We start from the raw sequence: 25,434 nt of genomic DNA, 5'->3' as shown, positions 1-25,434 counted from the left end.
AGTTTAAGACAAGGATGAATGAAGTGTAAAAATAGGAAAGCACATCCTTCCCCTCCTCTCACCAGTATAAATTTCAAAGGGGATGACACTTTCACCATCTGATGAGTCTACCTTTGCTGCTGTATTTCTTCTTCAGTAGAAATTCCAGATAACACCACTGACTTTTACTTAGAGTATCTGAAACAGCTATTTATAGTTTTCACCTATCCTTCCCAGAGGCCTCACTAGACTGAGAGACAAGCGCTTGTCTGGGTCCTGGCCCAGCTCAACCACCCTCTAGTGCTGTGACCTTGGGCAAGCCACCTCTGCAAGCCTCATTCCTGAATCCTGTAGATCGGGCCAGGGTGGATCACCAAGGTCTTTCTCTGCTCGGAGTCTCCCAGAGCTCCAACGATGTGGTCTGCAGCATGAGGCACACTAAGACAATCAAAAATCATCCCTGCAATCCAGAAACTCATTTTAAAGCGAAGGAACTTTGCAATGTAGGTGGTTTGTTGCCGTTCTGTGATTCGGCTGCTTGAAAGACTGAAATGGCAAAGAAAAGTTGACAAAATGCAAGCCCCTAACAAGTTTGAGGAAGCTGGCCAGAGTGCTGAAGTCAGCTGCTGTTCACAACAGCCATCAGACCTTGCGGCTACAAAGCTCAAACAAAAGCAGCGCCTACACCCTGCTGGTCAGCAATAGTACCCCAGGACAGAGGCAGCCGAGAGAGTTCTCAGCAAGCTCCAGGCATATGGCATTAGGCATCAGGCATGTAAACAGCTGGTGGAATTTCAGAGTACATTGCATTCGATAGTTCCCAGACCTGTTGGGGCCATATTTAGCTTAGGAAAGCTTGGAAAGAGTGCCGTGCCATTTGAATGACTATTAATAGCTTCAGGGGGCGGGGGGAGCAGGGGTTGGAGCAAAGAAAAGATTTCTTCAGTTGGGTATCTTGTATGTATTCGTGAAGGAAAAAGTTCCTCTGCGTTAAAAGTCTTGGGTGTGGGGGTCTGACGAGCCTTCTGAAATCAGGAATCACCAGTTCCAGTTGGGAAGGCAACTCTACTTACAGTTTAAACTAAATGATTTGAGCTTCCCAGGTGCCTAACTAAGCAATTTCTTCCCTACAATCCCTCTCCTCAGCAATTTATTTCACACAGATTATATCAATCTGTTTCTTTGTTGCTATGTAACGTAATAATGATTCTCAAAATCCTCAGTTTATCTAAAACTTAAAACACTTGCACCAGAACTGTTTCCCACATCAACCCACTAGTGCCCACCCTCACGAAGAGACAGCAAATAAGGGGTGCCACTGGGAAGCCTGCCCTTGTTCTGGGGAAGCAGGAATGCCCCGCTGCCCGTATCGTCTCAGTCAAGGCAGCCATCCACACAATTCCTTTCTTTAGCCCGAGGTTCAACTTTCCTATTAACATAGACAACAATTCACTGAAGCTGAAGTATAAGAAATTTTCTGCCTGATGTGTTTTATATCCTATTATTTTCCTTGCACATCACATGCCTCTCTGAGGGGCACAGGAAAATGTGTCTGGGGTAAGGTTTTGGGGAGGGTTCCCACCATTTAAAAGGGAGGGAGAGACTGACTCATAAAGGAAACCGTCGGAACCCTCTGCTCTCCCCGGAGGTCCTGACTCCCAAGAGCGAGCTCTCTCTTGCTCCAGAAACTTCCTTCGCAGCCACAATCTCCTTGCCAGCCTCTCCAGGATGGCCATCTGTCTGGGTATCTGCAGTGCTGCTGTGTGTCACCATGGCTTGGGGCTTCCTCACCATGGCTGGGGGCAGGATTGACAGGTGTCCCCGTCCAGCCTTTCTGCTGTTCATTATTTGTGGGGGAGGCTGCAGGCAGGGCAAACCTTAATTAGCTCCAAGTGTGAGTGGGTCAAATCAATTACTACTGCACTCTCCCAAACAACATCACTACAACCATGATTTCGCTCATTTCCACTAGATGGAAGAAGTCAGAATTGCCCATTGTGCACACAGACTCTTCACAGCAATAAAGAAAAGTGAATGAAGTATATACAAGCTCCCAAGTGGGGGAAGTTCAAAGGCAGGGGGAGCCTCCATGGTGATAATGGGGACTATTGGTTTCCCTAAGAGAGTCTCTTCATGGTCACATCCCCTAAAGCTAGAGAGTGTATCCAAATTCTCAAGAGACAGAGTGTGGCCACAGATAAAGTATTTCCGAGGAGAGGTGGAGGCAATGCCTCTCTTGGCCCTCTGGGCTCCTGGAAGTGGCAGGTAATCTACACCCACAGTCTGGACATTCCTAACGTGTCCCTAGATGAAACTCAGAGGATTCTTGAGCGTCTTTAAAACAGACTTGGGAGCTCATACCCCAGGACTGGGCTCTCCGGTGGCAAGCCTGCCCTGATTCTCTGGGTATGGCAGAGGCAGGCACCAAAACAACTCAAATACCTGGAGGAAAAGTGGGCACCGTCTCAATGCTCATTCTCAACACCACCTACAGCCATTTCCAGAAACGGCCGCTGGCAGTGGCCCAAACAAAGCCCCTCAAAAAGAAACTGGGCAGTGAGATGAGGGGGCAAGACGAGGGAAATAAGCAACCCAGACACACAAACAGCTTCACTTTGAGAGAAGACAGGGGAGGGTGGTGACCCCAAGTGACGCAAGCAGAGGAGGCTCCCGTCGCTCCCGCTCTGGGTTTGGCTGAGGTTAGAAGAGCCACTTTCAGAACCACCTCCTCTTGCAAGCCCCAGTTTCACTAATAAGCCATTAACCTTGAGTCTGAGTCTGGGGTTGATTTGCGGCTCTGTCTGGGGGAACCCCAAGGGCCTGTGGCTTCACGAGAAGAAATCCTCCTCATTTTCACAGCGATCGTTTTTCCTCTCCTCTCGCCACTGTGATCAAATTAGGAGGCTGCTTCTCCTAGGAGAAAATGTGTCCGTGGTCCCAGGAGGGACTGCCCATTTACCTGTCTGATGGGTTTGGGGAGGGAAAGCAGGATGTATGTGTATGTGTGTGTCCCTTCCTTCCCCTGTCCCTGGGAGTGTCTCTCCCACCTGGATTGGCCACCCGGCCTGCAGCAAGGACCCCAGGGAGGGCAGGTGCTGGAGTCTCAGCTGCAGGAGGCCTGGCAAGTGGCTGTGTACACGCTGCTGCCCGCCGTGGCCCCGCTGCTCAGGCTGCTGGTGGGACACTTGAGGGGCTTCATGCTGCTGTCCCTCTGGATGTGCAAGTGCTCAAGCCGCCAGCGCTCCCAGCTCTTCCGAAATTCCAGCTGGACCTTCCATGGGAAAAGGAGGGAAACGAAAGCCATCATGCAAACCAAAGGCTCACAAAATGGCCCCACTATTACATTAGTGGGGAAGGGAAGAAATCCACTGCATTATATTAAGAGACACAAGTCAAGGCCTTCGGGCGCCTAAATTAATATCCCAATAAAATTGTTTATTGTTGTCTCCTATTTTCTGCATCTCCTCGGGAGAGAGATCAGCTTGATGACCTAATTGGTCTTTTCCATCTCTAAACTCTGTGATTCAGCTAAGTACCTTTTACAATCCATCACAGTATTATTTAACGGAAGAGAATGAGAGGGAGGGTGAAACGCAAGGAGACAGGAGATGGGAGAGAGAAGAGAGACTCCGTCTTTACAGCGCACATCCCAGTTTCAGCTTGGATGATTGAGAAGGGGGACGGCAACCCCCAGCCTTCCTGGTGTCCACAGCAGACCCTTCTAAACTCCCTGAGGGCTTCTCTCCAGGCCCCAGCACCTCACAGGGGAGGAGGGAGGGAAGGAAAGAATGCAGCTGAGATGAGCAATAGCAGGGAGGAAGGGGCAGCCAATGAGGGCTTCTCAATTGATGCCATCCAGAGAGACTCTGCAGTGACCATGGGGGTGCAGCCCAGGGGAGCTCAGTCAGCCAGGATCCCTGTTGTGCTGGGCTCTGGCCTCCGCATCAGGAAAAGTCTCTCAGGAGGGCTGATGCTTGGGGGCCAGATTGTTGGGGCAGAAAGAGACAAATCCAAGTAACACTGTGGAGCCCCCATCCCTTGAGGGTCTGTGGCAATGCTGTGGCTCCCTGTGGTGGAGAGTGATTCTGGTCCCTGGAGAGGCCTAGCTGCAACCTGCCAAGCTAGTCCTGGGGGGGTCTGGACTGCTCTTCCGGGTGATGTTCCCATAAATTTGCCTTCCAGAGCTTCTCTGAAGTCCCCACCCTTCCTACACCGGGGTGTCTGGGGTCTGCGCCCTTCCCTTTAGGCCAAGTCAGCAAGACAGCCAGATGCCAGCAGCTGTGGATAAGGGGCCAATCTCCCCACCAGCCCTTGTGCAAACAACCCTCCTCTCCCCCTTCTTTGTCATCCATCCAGCTATGCCCAGCAAGACTCCTGGTATGGCTGCATGCCATCCCTTAAAAGAACATTTTCTGCACTGAGTAGAGTTGAGATGGCCCAGAGGCTGCCTGCCAGGATGACGCCAGTGTCCCATGCAGCGTCATGAACCCAAGCTTGAGTGGGGGAGGGAAGGAGGCTGAGCAGACACCACCTACAGCCACCCTGTTGTATGCCAGCTCCCTGCCCGGCTGAGTCTTTGTGAAGGGAGCGCAGGCTGACAGCTGGGATGGGGGCCCTGAGTCCAGTGGTGGCCCCCACTTGTGCAGCTGCCAGGAGGCCAGGCTTGTTTCATAGCCCTTCCACTGGAGAGGGGGGAAAAGATGGTAAACTGAGGCACACCTCCGGGAAACCAGAGACCAAAGAGGTTTCAGGGACACCTATGGGACTTCTCAGGGTGCTGACACACGGTGTCTCCTTCTGCCCCCATCTCCCTTGGCACTTTTCCTGAACCTCTGCTGTGACCCCTGTAATCACAATTGTCCTTGAAAATCACCATATTTATTGGGCACTTACTGTATGCACAGAATCTTCCATTGATTATCTTAGTTAACTTCCACATCAACCCTGCAAAGTAGCTCCACATTTAAAGATGAGGAAACTGAGGTGCAGAGTGTTTATTTCCTCAGGTCGCTCAGCCAGGATTTGAACCTAGATCTGGCCTGATTCCAATGCCCGGCTCCTAACCCCTGGCCTCCTGCCTGCTTGGCTCTTGCGGTCCTGCTTGTCCCTGGTCCATCTCCTCCCCCCTCACCTGGGAGCACCTCGAGGGCTGGGACCACATCTTCTTCATCTCAGCATCCTTGAACCTAGCACAGTGCCCAGCATACAGCAGGTGCTCAATACATGTGTTTTAAATGAGCCAAATAAATGAACACATAAATAGATGAGCATCTCACATCAGGTTCCTTCTGTTCCTCAGCTATGAAAATGAACTCACAAAGACAACACCACAGATCCTGAGCACCTGGGCTGGTACTTGGGCCACCACACTTCCTCCTCCACCATCGGATTTTAATCCCTGCCCTCGACCTCTGCAGTGCAGCACACCCCTCCTGACCTCCCTTTCCAGCAGGCATCATGCCAGCCTCAGGATTTGGGGTGAACTGGGAAGCTCATTCACCTTCATTTACAGCTGGGGAGACAGAGGCAAGGGAGGCAAAATGTCTTGCCCCAGATCACACAGCTTGGCAGTGGCAGGGGTGGGACCAGCACTCAGGGCTCTGAGTCACCTCACTGTGGCTCTCAGGCACAAGCTGCAGCAAAACCACCTTCGGGCCTCCCCCTCTCTGTCCCCACTCCCGCCCACCAGCAGCTGGTGCAGGCCTTGGCAGCCACACAGAACCAATATTCAAGCCATCTTTTCTCCTCAGGTCACAAGTACCTGGCATTGCCATGGCAACCCTGGGTCTGCAGAACAGCTCTTGTGGACAGAGGCCTCAGCCCCAGAGCCACATGTGTCTTTTGTGGCCCAGTGACAATGATGTATCTGTCCTTGTGCCTGGAGCAGCCAGGGCATGAGGAGTCTCAGGGTGGGTTTAAAGGAACTGGGTGGTGCTCTGAAGGGAGACAGGTTCGTCTCCTGGACCCCATGGCACAAGCCTGGAAGATCAATGGGGAGATGCTAGCTGGGCTCTGTAGCCAGGCCTGGTCAGAGAGGCGCAACTCTGGTGATTCAGGATCAAGTTCTTTTCCAAGGGCAAAGAAGTACTATCCCCTTACAAAGGTGGGCCAGCCATAGGTGGTGCATGAGGAGGGAGGTGATGAGATGACTGGACTTGGAAGGATGGAATCTGGAGAGGCAGCGGGGCCAGGGGTCAGAGGAGACTCTTCACAATGGTGGCGGGGAAGCCAAGCACACGTGTCTGCTAGTAGGGCTGCAGTGAGTGTGTCAGAGGATAGACAAGTGAGAAACGGGGACGTAGGGGGCTGAGATGACAGCATGGCAGCAGGGAGCCTCAGTCTCTCCCCACAGGCCTCTGCTCCTCATCCCTGCACAGGACACATGCCACCCTGTCTTGCCCCCATCACCACTGGGCTGGAATGGAAAGCAGTAGAGCTCAGGGCCGGGTAGCACATCACCCAGCTGGCTGACAGCATTCCTGGAGGGAAGGCCACCCACAGAGCTTAGGTTTTTGCACTTCCTCGTTTGCATCAGTTTTAAAGAAATTCATTTTGAGGATATGGCAGTGGAGGAGGACCAGGGCTGCCTCCTGTGGGTCAAGAGCCTGTTCCCTGCCCTACCCTCCAAACTGAGCCTGCTGGGTCCTCTGAGACCTGCCCCAGGAGCAGCCAGAATCCCATTTATGGCCACTCTTTGCCTGGTGCTGCCTTCACCTCCCCAGCACCTGCTGCCCTGAGGCATTAAGTGGGATCTCGCCCCCGCCACAGCCCACTAGCTCTACCACCTTCTATCTATTGAATTAGGGCTACTCATTTCATTTTGCTGAGCCTTAACATTCTTAGCTGTGAATTGGGGATACCATCTGCTGCACAGCATTGGATGTAATGAGACACTTTAAACACCTTATATACAGTAAGCACTTACGAAACCGTGGTTTCCCTCCCATTTAGAGATCTGAGGGCCACGCTTCCCACAGGTAGCCAGTTCAGCAGAGGCAGGGGGAGGCCTCAGGGACAGGGGAACATTCCACTCCCTTCCCTTTCACCCAGCCTCATTTTCTCTGCACGGCATCCTCTGAAATTCCTTAGGCCTCTGTCTCTGGGAATCGCTGAATACTGATATCTAATAGCGATTGCTTACTGAGCATCTGGAGATAATGCTGTGTGTTTCTTCGTGCTAAGCAGCATCTGTGAGGAGCTAGGATGGGCCTTCAGCATCCCACCTTGAAGGAGGGACTTGTTCTCTGTTCGCCTTTCTCACCCTTTTCAGACTTTCTTAATCCTCACAGGATTACCCCCACTTTGTAAATGAGCAAACTAAGTTTCAGAGTGGGCATGTAACTTACGCAAAGTCGCACAGCTCGTTAAGTGATGGGGCCCAGATCAGACCAAATAAGATGCCAAAGCCTGCATCCTTGCATCTTTTCTGCTGCATCACATTGCTTCTTTGAGCCATCTCATAGCTCCTTGAAACACCCAGGTCCCCACCCACTGTCCTTTCTGCATCCCCCACACCCATAGTAAAAGACAAGTCTATTAATGCACTGACTCCAAGATCCCTGAGCTCTGGGATTCCAAAGCTGAGTACCTTGGTGGAAGGGGCCTTTTCCAGGTGCCCATGAACACAGCCATGCCCTCCTCCCAGGAGCTGACCATTTCAGGGATGGGAGGGAGGCCTGCTGTCCTGCAGGCATTTGCAGGAGAGGGTGTGGGGCCAGCAAGAACCCCCTTCTCCCGTCCTAGCACCAGAAAGCCACCCCCTTCCCCACAGTGAGCCAGGGCTCTTGCCTGTATGTATGAAGAATGGGATACTTTCTGCTTTAATGCAGAATTAATTTGAATCCTGGCTCTGCCATGCCACTACTCCCACACTTCCTCTTAGCCAAAAGGTTAAGAAGCGATGTGTGCCACTATTTCCAAACCTAGGGCAGGTTCCTGACTCTTTCTGATCTTCAGTGTTCTCATGTATATATAAAAAATGGGAATATGAAATAAGAATTTTAGCAGGGTTTTTTTTGAGGGATGTGGGGGCTCATAATTAAATGAGATAGTGATTATTAAAGCCCCAAGCATGTGGCTTGGGTATGTGTGTATTGAATCACTTTGTAAGTGACAGTCACCACCACCAAGCAAAGAGGGTCATTCAGGATCCCCTTAACATAAGTCTGGGTCTTCCCTAGGGTCACATGCCATTAGGGTATGCCTGTACATGTACGTGTGTGTGTGTGTGTGTGTGTGTTCATGTGAGAGAGACCATGCACAGAAAACCAAATCTGTGGACAAGATGGCTTCTCAACCCTAGTGCCTCAGTGGGGTGGGTAGGGGGTTTCAGTTGACAAGATCGATGGAAGTCCCCATCGTGCTACTCCAGACTGGTTGATGGTACCCACCCACCAGGGTCCCCACTGTCCATCCTCAGAGCTTACCTCATTGTTGACAAAGCAGTATAAGATGGCCACCATCAGCCCCTGGAAATAAGAGTCACATCAGGAGGGAGGAAGCAGGAAGGAGGTGCCCTGCAGACTGGCCCTGGTCAGAAGCACTTTGGGACTCCATCCTCAACAACCTCCTCCCCAAATCCAGCGGCCCAGGCAGATCCAGGAATGGGGTAGTGGCTTCCCTCTCATTTCCTTTCTGAAGGAACACCAGAGTTGCACCTCTCTGACTAGGCCTGGCTACAGGCCCCAGCTAGCCTCTCCCCATGGGTCTCCCAGGCATGTGCCTTGGGGTCCAGGAGACCCTGCTCAGAAGCTGCCCAGAAGCTGTAGAGATCCTACATCCAACCTCTCCTTGAGGAGGCCTGATCCAGTGAAGTACAATGACTCTGATCATGGAGAATATTCCCCACCCCAGTCCCATCTGTTCACGCAGAAGACCCAGGGCTCCAGAATTGTGTTCTGGATGTCTGCACATGTATGTAAATACACACACATGAGCCCACATGTGTGCAGGCATGTCATGACACTCTTGAGGGGCAGGGACCAGGTTTTTTGTATTTTTGCACCCCCTTAGCATCATCTAATGCTAGTGGAGAGGATCAGTTCTTCTCTTTGAAACTGTGACACCGTAACTCTGGTTTTAACACCTCTGAGGCTCCTCTGTAAAGCAAGGCTAACCCTGCACATCTCCTGGGTTCTGTGAGGAGTGAATGCGCAATGCATGTAAAGCATCTGGCAGGGTGCTCACCACCAAGTAGATGGCAGCTGCAATGCCAGGTTGGTACCCAGAGCTACATCCAGGAAGGCTTCTTGTCCCATGTGCTTACAGAGAAGACTGGCCCGGGTATTGGGACACCTGGGGATACTAGTTCTGGCTCTGCTCCAACTAGGTGACTTTGGGCAGGGATCACTCCTCCAGGTCTCAGTCTTCCCACCTTTTCCATCTGCATGATGCAGGCTGGTGTCTGTCCCACCCCCACTCTAGGACTTTACAAGCAAGTGTCCCCAAGCATGAAGTCACCTGGAAGGAGGTGAAGGAGAGCTCTGTGAACAGCTTGATGAAGCGCAGGGCCCCCCGGGCATGCTCGTCCATCACAAAGGCAAAGATGACCTCATGAGTCCCCAGCAGGGGGATGAGTGTCAGCGTGGACTTGGCAAGTCTGAGGGGCAGGGCGGAGATCTCGAGTCATTCCAGACCTCTCCCATGGACTCTTCTTCCCTTTCTCTACCCTCCCCACTTCCTACCAAGTCCTGATATCTGGGTCATGGATGTTCTCCCACCCCAAATACCCTGGGACAGGCTGCCTGGAGGGAAAGAATAGAGGTCAAGACCCCAGGAAGTCCAGGGGCTGCCCAGAGACAGGGCAAAAGCAAGGGTTTGGGGTCCCAGGCCAGGCCTGGGTGGAAGAAGAGGGTAGTGTAGGGCTCTAAGCTAAGCATCCCAGGATCTCTCTCTCTCTCTCTGCTGGAAGGAAAGGGGCACTTGCTGAGGGTCCTCAGTAAAGCCAGCTCAGTTACATCACCTGCATTTGATGTCTGTCTTGCACATGAGATTGGCCTTCAGTTTGGATACCACAATGCAGATGACCCGAACAAAGATGAGGAAGTTCACCTGTGGGGTGGGACCGGGGATTGGCAGGGGGCACCAACCCAGCCCTATCATAGCTGCCACTCCCATCCCTGACACCATCACTCACCCCAATGGCAAAGAGAATGGGCAGCCGGATAATGAGCCAGTAGTTCATGTTGGAGTTCCTGGTCCAGCAGCTGGGGAGAGAGAGAGATGCACGCATGCATCCAGCAGGACTCACAGGATCCTCAACTCAGGTGCAGGCACAGGGGCCGCCGATGCACACGGCCATGTTGAGTGCCACACACACAGCTCCCAGGAGCCACCCAACAACCAGTCCCATGGACCCACAGAGCCCTGCCAGTGCACAGCCACACAATACACACGCACAGTCCAAATACACAGTCATGCAGAGATGCACACGGCCCCCAAACAAGCTTTCATGGACCTACCAACACAGCCACGTGTGTACCCAGCATCATATACAAAATGACACAAACATTTCACTTGCAGATATTACAGAAAAACCTGCAGGAGGGCACCAGGTACCCCATAGACCCAGTTCCGTTAGTCATCAAACAATCCTGGGACAGGGGCAGGCACAGGGGCAGGGAGGGGAGATCAGAGAACTAAATTAACTTTCTAAGCTCCTGGTCCCCTACTTTATCCTCCCAACAGATGGGCGCCCCAGGTACCAAGGAATCCCATGGACCTTGAGGATGGGGACCTGGGGACACCCGCCCCCTCGGAGCAGGACACTCACCCCTCATCCTCATAGAGGTACTTGACAATGCCCCAGGGGACAACAAACAGCAGGGGAACACCTAAGAGAGAGGGAAAGACAGAAGGGGAGAGGGGCTGGCAGGCCAGAGCCACAGTCCACACGCCGAGGCCTCTCCCTGCCCCAGGCCCCTCACACTTCCAGCCCCTCTCCTTGCCTGGCCTCAAACTATGTTTTCTAGTTTTTTTCTGGGCACCTGGGAGAACAGAGGCAGCAGGAGCCCCATGTGGACTCCCAGACTCTTCCTTACAGAGAGGTCCTCATCAGTCATCAGTCCCCCACCTCCTATGTGCCAGGCACACTGTCGGGACTTGCCCTGAGAGTCCCGGCTGAGTCACCAGGCCACAGGCACACAAGCAGCAGCAGGACTGGGCCATGCGGTGGGGACAGCATGCTGGATGAGGCGAGGAGCAGGCGAACCCTCTGATGCCCTTTTTCTCTCTTGCTTCAGCCCACATTGCCGATCTCAGTCAGCTCCTAAAGGCACTGGATGTCCTTTCAGTCATCTGTTCCCTACCCCTGTGCACCTGCAAGAGGGCTCGGCAGAATTCTGGAATGGAGACAGGAGCCCAGTCGTTGATGCCAGCTGACCAACTAACTGTCCCCAGTGGCCTACAGTAACAACAGCTACAACGATATTACTTTCCACTCGGCTGAGACTTGACTTGTGTGGTAGACAGCCTCTAAGATGGCCCCGAGGGATCCCCACCTCCTGTGCTCATACCCTTGGGTAGTTAGTCCACCTTGTATCAGTATTGTTTCATGTGACCCACGACATCTGGCCGAAGTGATGGCATGTCACTTCTGATTGTTATAAAAGACACCGTGGCTTGTTTTGCATGCTCTCTCTCTTTCTCTGACCACTTGCTCTGGGGGAAACCAGTTGCCACGTGCTGAGAGAACTCGGAAGGCCTGGATAGAGGTCTCTGCAGCAAGAAATGGAGGCCTCCAGCCTCTGGCCAGCAACTGAGGCTTCCTGCCAACCGCCTCGTGAATGAGCTTGGAAGTAGATTCTCCATCCCCAGTTAAGCCTTGAGATGACAGCAACCCTGGTGACAGCTGGCTGCTTCTCTGCGAGTGCCCTGATCCTAGAAGGAGGTCTCAGAGAGAAGGGACAGCAGGGGGCGGGGGATGCCCAAGAAGGAAGTTTCTATATGTGTATGTGGTTCAGGAAATCCACATGCTCTTGCCTAAAGAGTTTTCTCTGTGAGATCCTGAGCCACAAGGTACCCAGCTAAGTTGAACCGAGATTCCAGGCCACAGGAACTGTGAGATAACAATAGTTAGGTGTTTTAAGTAGCTAAGTTTCACGGTTAATTGTTCTGCAGCAATAGAGAATTAATACAACTGGTTCCCAGTTCCTTGAAGGTAGAGCCTGGGCCTCACTCACCTTCAGAGCCTCAATGCCCAGATCACCCTGAGAACTCAGGATCTGTGTTGGTTGATTTAAAATTGGATTGTCCTTCCTCACATGACAGATGAGGAGATGGATCAGGGACTCAGAAGGGCACAGGTGGGGCTCAAATTCAGGGCTGCAATTCCATGCCCACTCCCAACGCCCTCAATGGGCTTCTGCACTGGCTGTCTCCATGCTTGTCTCCGTTGGCCCCTCCCTCAATGTTGGAGATGTGTCTGAGATAGGTAAGCGTGTGCATATTAAGGCATGTAGACATGTGTGTGTGAAGGTGTGGTGGGTGGACCATGAGTGTGCACGTGTGGCTTTGGGGAATCTCTGCCAGGAGCACATTTCCAGGACAGAACCACTTCATAGCCTTTCCTGTCACCATTGTCTATATCTTTAGCACATCACTGTCCACTCAACAGCAGCTACTAAGCAGGTCGTGTGCCCAGATCTACTGTGCCTGATGATGCAGGGAGAGATGGAGGAAGCAAAGGAGCCCCCAGCTGACCAGCATTCTTCATCAGCTCTCTCTCTCCTGGCCCATTTATTTCTACACAAATCAGACCTCTCGGCATCTACGGTGCTTTAGTAATGCCTTTATGAGACTGGACAAGGAATGGGATGATCTCCAAAGGCCCCAGCACATGGCACGGGCCCTGCCACGTAGAAGATGCCCAGTGAGAATGGAATGAATGATGCGTGAATCAATACACCAATGAGGGAAGGAAAATTCTCTAGGCAAGAGCATGCCAATTTCCTGAACCACATACACATACAGAAGCTTCCTTCTGGGCATCCCTCGCCCCCTGCTGTCTCTTCTCTCTGAGACCTCCTTCCAGGATCAGGGCACTCACCCATGTTATCAGCCAGACCTGGCAAGTTTCACTCATCGTCAGCATTTCCTTAACAAGGACTTTTCAAAAAACACAGCCACGAAAGCCCTGCCTCATGCAAACATTACGCACTCTCTGCTGGCTTCATCTTTCTCCCATTTAGAAAACGAGCAAGACAGGTTGGAGAAAAAAGCTCAAATTAAGACACACAGAACTGGCTGCGGGAAGTAATGATTCCCTCATCCATCACCTGCCTCCCTCTTGCCCAGCCTCCGTGTGGGTTTCTACAGGCCCCCAGCTGCCTCGGGACTGCAGCAGAAGCTGCCATGCCCTTTGGGGGACCTCTCCAACTGTGTCAGAGTCCTAATTTTAATTCTTCCACTTGCACACGAAGCTAAAAGTTGTTTCCCAAGTATCCCAGCTTGGGCAAGGCCTCCTGGCATCACATCCGAGCTCCTAGCAACCTGTGAATCTCTCTCCATCTCCGCCACCCCAATTCCTCAAGAAAAAGTGTTCTGATTAGAGCAGGGTGTCCTCCGGGTCTTGCCCTTGTGCTCCCACAGACCCCGAGCCCTGAGCTAGGGTGTGAGGTGGTAGGAAAAGGACTTGGCACTCCCTCCCCCATCTCCCACTCACAGACCTCTAGGGCAGTGTGTCCCCACCAAACTCCAGCCACCCCCACTCCTCTGCACACATCACACACGTCCCTTGATTGTTCCTGCCCTCGGGTCACCATGGTGACAGGCACTAACAGCGCTGATGCTATTTCCTAGAATGGACAGACACCGTCCCCCACCCTGAAGACAGCCTTCCCTGAGCTGCCTTCCATGGCCTCCCTCCTCCCCCACCCCTAGTGAGCTTCAGGGCTCTCCACCTGCTCTAGCAGGAGGAAGAAGCCTCGGGGAGAAAAGGCCAAGGAAGGGACTGGGTCCTGGGAGAGGAGGAGGAAGGTGAGGAGCAGGGATCTGTGAGCAGGAGCCAGGCCTACCTGCCCACCTGTGCAGAGGCCTGAGCCTGCTCAGGGGTGCTGCAGGGGACTGAAGGGGTGCAGCCCAGACAAGAGAACAGGGCACGATGGCCGCAGGCCTGGAGCCTGGGAGTCAGGAGGCCTGGGTGCCAGGGCCTGCTCTGCCTGTAAGGCCCTGCCAGCTCTGGGCCTTGGTGCCCTCAAGACATTGGTCACATTAAAATCTCTCAGGCTACTCTTCTCCTGGGGGGTGGGGGGCTGTATAGAGCAAAATGGCTGAGGAACACCAGTAAAAATAAATGAAGTGCAGGGACAGGGGATGGAGAGCTTGAGAGGGCGGAAAGCACAGAACCACAAGGGCTGGTGGCCTGAGGCGGCTTCCTGAAGAGGCAGCGGACACCCTGGTGTGGGAAGGACGCTCCCCGAACATTCCTGCATGGAGAACAGCCTTGCAAAGGCTCAGGGGCAGGACCAGCGTCAGGGAAGAGGAGTCTGGATGTGACTGAGCTGGAAAGTCCCTGGGGGGTCGGTGGCAGGGGCAGCCATGGTCACCGTGGTCAGCACAGCGTGAGGTGGGTGCATGAAGGAAGGAGGAGTGAATGAAGGAGTGGCAAGCAGGGCGGGGGAATGGTGTGGAACAGGAAAACCCGTGGATTCAATGGCAGATTAGGGAGGGCAGAGGGCAGGGCCTATTCTCTGGGTACCGTGGGTCCCTCCAGAAAGGCCTGTTGCATGTTTTCCCAGGGGTGAAGGGGATCCCAGCCCCCTGCCCAACCCCAACGCTGCCCCTCATTACAATCCCACGTGGTGAGAGGCAGAAGCACAACCAGAAATGTTCCAGCAAAAAAAAAGACACAAAGGTTCCCGGCAAACTTTTTTGGCTAGAACATTTCCAGCCGGGCCCCACGCACATCCGCCGTCCACCCTTTCCTTGGCTGGCCTCTGGTCCCCCTGCCCCACTGTACTTGGCTCTCCCCTGAGCCCTCCTCTTCATCATCATGTGACAGAGCACCAGTAGGCTCCCCCCAGCCATCCCCCTGCACTCTTGATCCCCTCCCCACCTTGAGGCCCAGGACTCACCATTTCCCTCGGGTTGCCCGGGACTGGGTGTGAACTTATGTCCCCATGTGGTCTTAAGAGAACAGTGCCATGACCTCCAATGGTGTGCATGATAGTGGTAGAGGGTGGTGTTTGGCCACATGGGGTGGAGGCTTCCATTAAGGGAGGAGTTATGCAGAGGAGGAGAGGACCCCCTACAGCATCTTAACAGCACCAGGGCAGAAGGTCCTGTGCCCAGGAAGGGGGTTACCCAGTGGGCCCTGCCCCTTGCTCAGCAGTGCATTCCAAGTACCATGTTAGAAGAGGGGTCGAGGTCTCCCACCCCCGTGCCACAGGTCCAGGGTGGGTGATGGTGGGTCTTACCCCAGCCTATGCTCACATAGAGCCTGAAGATTCGTTGCTCAGAGAAGACCGAGAAGGCCAGCAGTGTGTACAAGTACACACCCTCCACCAAGAGCCAGTAGTAGTTGGCCGCCACACAGTACTGCATGAGCAGAAACACCAGGCGGCAGCCCAGAGAGTCCTGGGGGTAGAGGAAGGGTGTCATGGGGACAACAGCTCTGCCCTCTGCCTCTCTTGATACCACTCCCCATCCTGCTCCAGCCACTATCCTGCCATGGTTAATGCAGGAGGAGAGAGCTCACATCTCTGGCTAGGGCTAGTGCTAAGGACTTTATCTGCTTTAGCTCATTGAATCCTCACTAACCTGACTGGAAGAAAGTAATGTTATCCCCCTGCAGGTGAGAAGTAAGTGACTTCTCACCTATTTCTCAGCCTCAGAGAAGTAAGTAAGTGACTTGCCTAAAAGTGTACGGATAGTAAGCGACAGAGCTGGGATTCAAACCCAAGTGTGTCTCCAAAGACTACTCTTTCGTGTCAGACTGAGAATTCCCTGGGGCAGTGTCTCCTCCCTTAGCCTGGGGGCTCCCCAAGGTAGACTGCCTCTCTCAGCAGACTGCAGGGTCCCAAGGTGAACTGCCTCTCCTATCAGACTGGGGACTCCCAAAGGGCCAGGACTGGTCAGCTCTTGCCTTCTCCTGTCCCAGGCCTGTCTAGGCTGGCAGAGGCAGGCCTCCTCCAACCGCCCATCCCTCCCGAGGCGGTCCTGGATGCACCACACACCTGGTAGGAGAGGAGCCCATCCCACTGGTGCTGCTGGGCGGCCGTGCTATACATCCACTTCAGGGCTGCGTCCTTGATGAAGACGGACAATGCTCGCAGTATAAAGGATGCAAACAGGTTCAGGTGGATGTAGTTCCGGGTGCAGTGCAGGTGTCTGAGGGAGAAAGCAGGGCCTTTCCCTGGCAAGGCAGCCAACAGTTCTGCTCTACAATCCCAGGCTCTCAAGCTAACACACACATCAGGCATGTTTCCGGCCCTGGGACTGTGCTTGTGTCTTCTTCTATGAATACCCTTCTTCCCCATCATCATGAAAATCCTTCTGCCCAACTCAAATCCTGCCTCTCCATGAAGGCTTCCGCTATGTAGTCACTGCCCCCTCCTCCCATCCACATTCTATCCTTCTCTCTGCAACATCTTCTTTTACACAAAGTCATGCATAACCAAAGAGATTTATGCATGAGGATCAGCTTCCCCAATGGGAACATTGCTTCTTCATGACAGGGCCCACATCTTAAATGCCTCACAGACGCAGACCAGGACGAGGCACTTGGTAGGAATTCAGAAACTATTGGATTGAGTTTTAATAATCTTTCATGTGAAAATGTGTAGCAAATGGAAAGTACAGGGGCATTTCTTAACCTAATAAAGGCTCTTTACCTAACCAGGAGCAAATATCAGTCTTAACTGAGAAACTGTGGGAGCGTTTCCTTTGAAATCAGGAACAAAATAAGGATGTCTCTTATCACTGCTTCTAGTCAACATTGCAACTACAGATCCTGCCCACTATAATAAGGCAAGGGAAAAATGTACAAGAATCGGAAGTAAACAAAATAGTTATTATTTGTAGATGATAGATTATCTTCATAGAAAATTCAAGAAATCTACAGACAAATTATTAGAACTAATAAGACAGTTTAGCAAGATTGCTGATAAGTATGTTTGTATATGCCTGCGTTAAAAAATTTAAAAATAAATGTTTAAAAATAATTCATTTGCAATATTTTAAATTAACTACCTTGAAATGAGTCTAACAGAAAATAGGTAAGATCTTGATGGAGAATTTTATAAATCTTGCTTAAAATCATTAGTGAAGACTTAAATTAGTGGGAGATAGATACATCACATTCACAGATAGAAAGACTCACTATCTTAAAGAAGTCAAGTCTCTCCATGTTAATAAAAATTCTACCTTATTTTTAAAGTAGAACTTTAAAAACTTATAAAGAAGAGCCGGGGCTAAGACTATTCCAGACACTCCTAAAGAATCACAGAGGAAGAGATTTTGCTATATGGTTTCTAGTAAATCTATAGTAGTTAAGGCACCATGGTATCGGGACGGGGAAAGATAAACAGCCCAACAGAGAAAAACTGTAGGTGACAGAAACCAGCCCATACATACATGGAGCCTTGCTGCATGGAATGGCAGTCATTGCAAACCAAAGGGGAAGGAAAGGCTATCAATAAATGGTAATCAGGCAGCTAATTCCACACATAGAAAAAAAATGAAATCCTTTATTTATATCATATGCAAATATGAATTCCAAGCAGATCAAAGAACCATAAGGAAGAGCAAAACTCTAAAACTTACAGAAAATATAGATGGCCATCTTTATGACACTAGGGTAATGATAGATTTCTTTTTCTTTCTTTCTTTCTTTTTTTTTTTTTTTTGGAATCTTGCTCTGTCACCCAAGCTGGAGTGCAGTGACGTGATCTCGGCTCACTGCAGCCTCCGCCTCCTGGGTTCAAGTGATTCTCCTGCCTCAGCCTCCTGAGTAGCTGGGATTATAGGCGGGTACTGCCACGCTTGGCTAATTTTCTGTATTTTTAGTAGAGAGGGGCTTCCACCGCGTTCGCCAGGATGGTCTCGATCTCCTGACCTCATGATCCACCCGCCTCGGCCTCCCAAAGTGCTGGGATTACAGGCATGAGCCACCGCACCCAGCCAAGGAAAGATTTCTTAATAAGACTGTCCAGCATTTGTTCTTTGGAAAAAATGAATAATTTTAAACCAATCAATAAAATTAACTGTTATCAACTGGTAGATCTTTATTGATAAATTTTATTTATCAATACTAAATTGATAAACTTTATTCCATTAAAATGAAGAACTTCTGTGCATAAAAAACCATAAAATGAGTGAAAAAATAAGCCACAGACTGACGAGAGGGTAAATCCTGGATAAGTATCCAGAATATATAATGAATACGTAAAATAGAAAAGAAAAACCCAAATAAGCCAGTGAAAAAGTAAGCAAAGGATATGAAAAAGCAACTCACAGAATAAATCACGAGAAAAAAAAGCTTGATCTCTCTGGGAATCTGGAACATGCAAATTAAAATCATAAGGCAATTTCACATACTTCAGGTTAGCAACAATTAAGTCTGAAGACACTAAATATCGGTGATAAGGCTAGATAGAGGAAGCTCTCTGTTATTACTGATGAGAGGGTAAACTGGTGTGACCACTGTGAAGAGCCACTTAACATAGTAAAATTGCGAAAGCAGGTGGTGGTCAGACCTGGCAATTCTACTCCTAGGCATATGCCCCAGAGAAATGCACAAGTAAGAATGCACATTGCACCAACATTTGTAATTCAGAAAGAAAAAAAGAGAACAACTCAAATGTCCATTAAAAGGTTGACAGATAAACTGTGCTGTGTTATACAATGGAATATGGAATGGTGGTTAAAAATCCACAGAACAGGACTACTCATGTCAATGTGAATGAATCTCACACAAACATAACGTTGGACCAAAAAATTACAGAAAAATATTTCTATGATTTGAATGTTGTGTTCCTCCAAAATTCATGATAAAACTTAATCCTTAATGCAACAATAGTATTAAGAGGTGAAGCCTCCAGAAGATGATTAGATCGTGAGGGCTCTGCTCTCAAGAATGGAATTAGTGCCCTTATAAAAGAGGCCTACATGAGTTTGTGAGCCCTTTTGCCCTTTTGCCTTCTGTGATGTGAGGGCATAGTGTTCACTCCTTCCCCACCATGTGAGGACACAGTGAGAAGACACCATCTCAGAAGCAGAGCGCAAGCCCTTACTAGACATCAAACCCTGGTGCCTTGATCTTGGGCTTCCCACCCTCTAAATTACGAGAAATAAATTTCTATTATTCAAAAGTTACCCAGTCTAAGGTATTTTGTTATAACAGCAGGCACAGACTGAGATAGAAATTGGTACCGAGATTGGGGAGTCGTGTAACAAATACCTAAAAACGTGGACCTGGGTGGCGGGCTAGAAAAAAGTCTATGTTTCCACAAATGGGCCATACAAGGTGATTCTGGTGAGAGCTCAGAATAAGATGAGAGCTACGTAGAAAATTTCAATCTTCGCAGATTATCTAAGTGGTTGTGAACATAATAATGGTAGAAATATGAACAGTAAAGGCCATTCTGCTGAGGTCTGAGATAGAAATGAGGAGCATGGCATTGGAAACTGGAGGAAATGCCATTTTTTTGTTATAAAGTGGTAAAGAACTTGGCTGAATTGTGTCTATGTCCAAGTGTTTCATGGGAGCAAAGACTTATGAGCAATGAAATAGAATATTTGGTGGTAGAAATCTCTAAGCAAAGTGTTGAGGGTACAGCATGGCTGCTCTTGACTGCTTATAGCAAAATATGAGAAGAGAGAAATGAAAGATGAAATTTATAATCAAAAGAGAAGAAGAACTTAAAGATTTGGAAAATTCTCAGTCTGGCCATATTGTAAAGAATGCAAAAGCATGTTCAGGAGACAATATCAAAGGTGTGGCCAAGTGAACATTTAATAAGATTAGTATGGATAGAGGAAAGCCAGGTGCCATTCATCCAGAAAATGGAAGAATGACCCTGAATGCATTTCAGAGATCTTTAGGCCCAGATGTCAGGGCCTTGAGAGCAGAACAGTTTTGGGGGAGGAGCCCAAGACACTGTGAGGCATTGGAAGTCACTGCCCAGGGCCACCTCCTGTCTCTGCTCCCTACACTTGGGTGCAGTGCTCCTTGGCTACCCTAGCTGTGGCTCAAGTGGGCCCAGGTATAACTCAGGCCATCCCTCTGGAGGACGTAGCAGTAAACCTTGGCAGTGTTCATGTGGTGCGAACTCTACAGACACACAGAGTGCGAGAGCTGTAGGGAACATAGCTACTTCTTTGAAATCCAGGAAGACCTAGATTTCAAAGGATGTCCTGGAGAGCCTCAGGGCCCAGGCAGAGTGGAGGTTTCTAATAAATCTATAGTAGTTAAGGCACAGGGGCAAGGCTGCTACAGAGTCCTGATTAGGGCAATGAGTAGCAGAGTCACGGGGGGCAAGATTCTCCCCCAAGACCCCAGACTGGTAGATCACCAGCACACAACTCCAGCCTGTGAGAGCTGCCACATGAGCTGAACCCAGCAAAGCTGTGCGAGTGGGGCTTCAGGGAGACTTGGGGACCCAACTCCCACCTCTGTATCAGGAAGGCAGGACACTGAGTCAAAGAAGATATTTCTCAAGCTTTAAGATTTAATGTTGTTTGTCCCATTAAGTCTGGATTTACTTGAAACCAGTTACCCCTTTCTTCCTTCCTATTTCTCCCTTTTTTGATGTTAATTTTAATTCTTTATTTTTTTCCAGATAAAAAATAAACAGTTGTATTTATTTAATGGTCTCTTACTTTGCTCAGGCTGGTCTCCAATCTCTGGCCTCAAGCAGGCTTCCTACTTTAGCCTCTCAATTAGCTAGGATTACAGGCATGAGCCACCACACCCAGCCCTATTGCTCCCTTTTGAAATGAGAATGTCTATCCTATGAAATGAGAATGCCTGCCACACCATTTCATTTTGGAAGCACATAACTTCAGTGATTTCATAAGTTCACAGCTAGAGAGAAATTTCCTTCAGGAGGTCTCATCCCTTGAGTCTCACACATACCTGATTTAAATAATATTTAGATGAGACTTTGGACTTAGACTTTAAAGTTAATGCTGGGATGAATTAAGACTTTGGAGCCATTGGGATTAAATGAATGTATTTTGTATGTGAGGAAGGCAGGAATTTTGGGGGGCCAGGGGTAGAATGCTATGGTTTGAATGTTGTGTCACTCCAAAATTCGTGTTGGAACTTAGTCCCCAAGGCAATAGCATGAAAAGGTGAAGCCTTTAGGTGATTAGGCTGATGAAGGCTCTGCCCTCACGAATGAGATTAGTACCTTATAAAAGAGACCTGAGGGTGTCTGTGAGAGCTTTTCACCCATTTGCCCTTCTGCCATGTGAGGACACAGTGAGAAGGTGCCATCTTGGAAAGAGAGGACAAGCACTTACTAGACATGGAATCTGCTGGTGCCTTGATCTTGGACTTCACAGCCTTCAGAACTGTGAGGAATATATTTCTGTTATTTGGAAATTACCCAGTCTAAGGTATTTTGCTACAGCAGCAGGAAAAGACTAAGACAAATATGTTCAACACACTATTAAAAACACACAGAACCTTGCTATATATTTCTATAGCTACTCTCAAATGTGGTAAAAGTACAAGGAAATGTGTGGAAATTAAAAGAGTCACATTCGGGGCTTACCTCTGATGGGTGTAGGGCAGGGAGAGGGATGGGATTGGAGAGGGTTACTCAGAGAAGTGTAACTATGGGACGTGTTATTTCTTAGGCTGGATGGTGTGTGCATACGTGATCATAATATCAGTCATTACATTTTTGAATCACTGGAATATTTCATAATAAAAGAGGAGAGTATTCATTGAGTGAATCCATTTATGGAGCACCGTGTGCCCAGGACTGTGCCAGGTGCCTTGGTAGGAGGGGGAATGCCACCTCTCCTGCTCTTGCTGCCTGGTGTCCTGAGGTCTCATTCTCTCAGAATCCCTTCCCTCTTTGAACCCAGTCCCCCTGGCCCACCTCCACCAAGTGCAGAGGAGTGGGAAGAACCTGGAACTCTGTTCCCAGCTCCTAGTTTGGGAGGAACGTCTCATCTAGGTTAGACCTAAGGAGGAACTTTTCCACTGGGGCTGAAGAGCTCCAAAGGGAAGAGGATCTCTAATCCCCAAGATCTTTTCTAAAATCATACTGAATTCTTGATTATTAAAGTTACACATCTTCAATGGAGAAGATCTCCTGGGATTTTCCATAATCCCATCACCGACGGTTAAGGTTTTGAGGTTGGTGGTGCATGTGCGGTATTTTTGTTCTTTTTTGCAGTACATATGCACACATTTACGTAGTGGAGACTAGACTAAGAACACAGTATCATATCCTGTGTTTTCAACCTCATATTCTATGGTCAGGGCTCTCTAGAGAGCTCTTGAGAGAAGGACGAATGTGCTGTGCTGTTGCTTTGATTTGGTGTTGGGCTGCTTCATTCCTCTATCTGGGGGAGTTATGATGAAGCGGCCCCCTCCCGGGGTCCGGGCCACCTTACCTGAAGCCGAGGAGGATTGCAGAGGCGATAACCAGAGCAGAGAAGGAGAGTGCGTAGCCCACCGTGTAGATGATGTAGAGGGACAGGAGCTGCTCCTCCGGGGAGCTCTGTGGCACATGGGGGACATACGTGTAGATGGGCAGCCCATGGCCCTCTTCCCACAATCTTCCTTCCCATGGGAGAGAGGCAGAGCTGGGGCCCCAGGTCAGGATTCACCAGGACCAAGAAAGAGAATAACCGTAACCTATGGCGATGGTTCTTGGATATCTTGGGCCCTGTTCCAAGGCCAGAGAGGTGAATACACACCACCTTTGTCCAGAAAGCATGGTGTGCAAAGCCCCCAGAGGTAAGGAGATGGATGAAATGACCACAGATGCCCCCACCAAAGCCAAGGGTCTTTGCTCCAGTGAAGAGCTCCAAGACACGGTTCCCCGCTCCCTGGCTCAGAACCCCGCCTCGACTCACTCTCTCCCCTCGCTTGGACTCCTCGCACTCCGACAAGTCCCTCCAGGGCAGGCTGGAGTTGTCCTTCTGCAGCCAGAGGCCTTCAGCTGTGCAGAACCGGTACACGTGGCCCTGCGGCACTGGGGTGGGGAGACCTGGCCCTGAGCCTCAGCCCAGAATAGGGCAGCCTGCCCAGTGCTGGACACTCCCATTCCCCCCATCCAGAGGGCTATCCCTGCTCCCCCGGAACAGACCACTCTGAGTTAGTGACATCCTTTTCCCTTCTTTACACACACACACACACACGCACACACACACACACACACACACACACACACACCCCTGGACCTTCCTCCCCTGACATATACCCTGTTGGTCCAGGGACAAGACGTGATCACCAAGGTATGGGCTCCTCAGCTCCACCCTCAGCCCTGCCTCTCGGCCACCCTAGGACACAGTTTAATGAATTCATGTCTTTGAGATGAGATGAGTTTAGCTCAGTTCCATGTCCCTGCCTCCAGCCTCAAATCACACTACTGACAAGGTCTGGCACCGACCAGCAGCAGCCGTGCCTGCCCCACAGTCACTCGCTATTTCTGATTTTTAGGACTCAGTGCCCACCTCCCTCCCACACTCCTTGGGGAGAGCAGACCTTGGGAACAAGGTTGGCACTGAGTTCCCAAGAGAAGGGAAGGGAGACAGAGCACCGATCTGAGAAAGAGAGACAGCCCTACCCATAAGAAGTTCTAATCTGATGGAGGAGACACAGACCTACCTGCAAGGACCTCCTGGTCTAAAAGGAGTACACAGCCTCCTGGTCACATGCAGCCTTGGCCTTTGGAGATCCCCCATGGAAAAAGGGGAGACCCAGCTCCTACCTTCACGTAGACTCTAATTATAGGTTGGAAATAGAGATAGCCCTTGGAGAGAGGAAAGGAATCCAGCCCCTGTCCTCAGGGAGCTCCCCTGTCTGAGGATGGTGGCACCATCCCTGTCTTCAGAGAATCAAGACTCACACAGAAAAAACAAAAAAGACCTGAGAAAAGAAGAGCATAGATGGAAACTAACAGAGATCCAACACAGGCCCTGCAGAGGCGAGGCGGGGCATTGCCTGCGCCCATTCACATCCCAGCAGAGGCCGTCCCCTGCCATGCCGCATGTCCACCTACCAGGGAGATGGCTGGCCTGTGGCCTCAGGTTTGATGTGAGGCTGATAGAGGCCGCTGCTTACTTGCGTCCAGGAGGAAATGGCTCATTCCTGGCCTCTCTGTAGGGGAACTTAAGTTTGACACCAGGACCAATGAACTTGGGACAAAAGGGCACAGTGAGCGGGTGGGGGGATATTGACCTGTAGGAAGAACAGGGGGACCAAGGAGAGAAGCTGCAGCCGGGACAAACTTTAAAAGAGTTCAACATTCTAAAAGACTAGAAGATTTTAAAGGCCAGTTTTCCCAGCTGTGGGAGGAAGGAGGGAGTGAAGGCCAGAGAGTGGAGAAGGCAGCAGAGGCCCACTGGGGGCAGTGGCTGCTCAGTGTTCATGTGGAGAGACGGCAGTCAGAACTGGGTCTCGGCTGGGTGTGGTGGCTCACGCCTGTAATCCTAGCACTTTGGGAGGCCGAGGCGGGTGGATTGCCTGAGCTCAAGAGTTCGAGACCAGCCTGGGCAACATGGTGAAACCCCATCTCTACTAAAAAATACAAAAAATTAGCCAGGCATGGTGGCACGCGCCTCTAGTCCCAGCTACTCAGGAAGCTGAGGCACGAAAATCACTTGAACTTGGGAGTAGGAGGTTGTAGTGAGTTAAGATCGAGCCACTGTACTCCAGCCTGGGCGACAGAGGGAGACTGTCTCAAAAAAAAAAAAAAAAAGAACTCAGTCTCCTGAGAAGAGGCTTCATTAATGTGTGGTGTGTGTGGTGTGTGCGTGTGTGTGTGTGTGTGTTATGTGTCTGTGTGTCTGTGTGTGTGTGTGCACGATGGGGACTGTGGCAGCCCCAGGGCCTGACCCTCAGGGGCGCAGGACAGGGGCAACCATCTAGTCTGGGAGTTCTATTTTTCACCCCAGCAAAAAATGTGGCAGGGACAACTTAACTGCAGAGTCCGGTGACAGCCTCTTCCAGCACTGTCAGCAAGGCCTGCCAATGGACCTTGCCCTTCCCTAACCCTGATCCCAGACGCCAGGACAGCCTCCCTGCTCTTTCTTCTCCTCCTTCCCAGCTCCTTTCCCAAACAAACCCTGAACCAGGTCCCTCTTCAAGACACAGAAATGATCTGGTAACCCAGCGGGGCGAGTCAGCTTGCAGCATGACTCCTTCTGGAAGAACCTGCATTTTAAAAGATACTTCACCTGGGAGAAAAACAAAAACCTGAAAATCTAATGGTGAAACTGACAGCAGTGGGAACGATGGTGTTCCGATACCCTTCGAACGCATTTATGAACAAA

The 25,434-nt window shown here is 50.5% G+C and overlaps 1 protein-coding gene across 1 annotated transcript in view; it reads right to left on the bottom strand.

Moving 5' to 3' along the window:
- Positions 1-214: 214 nt before the first annotated feature.
- The window catches only part of GLP1R (glucagon like peptide 1 receptor), a 40,336-nt gene continuing 15,116 nt past the window's right edge, over positions 215-25,434 (bottom strand). Inside the window, exons 4-13 of the mRNA XM_030796219.1 lie at positions 23,014-23,132; positions 22,549-22,655; positions 16,152-16,305; positions 15,393-15,552; positions 10,751-10,811; positions 10,115-10,184; positions 9,941-10,029; positions 9,439-9,577; positions 8,406-8,447; positions 215-3,250 (exon numbers count right to left, since the gene is read on the bottom strand). Coding sequence (XP_030652079.1) covers positions 3,083-3,250; positions 8,406-8,447; positions 9,439-9,577; positions 9,941-10,029; positions 10,115-10,184; positions 10,751-10,811; positions 15,393-15,552; positions 16,152-16,305; positions 22,549-22,655; positions 23,014-23,132 — 1,109 coding nt within the window. The 3' untranslated portion in view covers positions 215-3,082. The remainder of the gene's footprint in view (positions 3,251-8,405; positions 8,448-9,438; positions 9,578-9,940; positions 10,030-10,114; positions 10,185-10,750; positions 10,812-15,392; positions 15,553-16,151; positions 16,306-22,548; positions 22,656-23,013; positions 23,133-25,434) is intronic.

Source organism: Nomascus leucogenys, chromosome 17, assembly GCF_006542625.1.
Source record: "Nomascus leucogenys isolate Asia chromosome 17, Asia_NLE_v1, whole genome shotgun sequence".
Lineage (NCBI taxonomy): Eukaryota > Metazoa > Chordata > Mammalia > Primates > Hylobatidae > Nomascus > Nomascus leucogenys.
The sequence above is the reverse complement of the archived record's forward strand: the minus strand, read 5'-3'. Positions and strand labels throughout refer to the sequence as shown.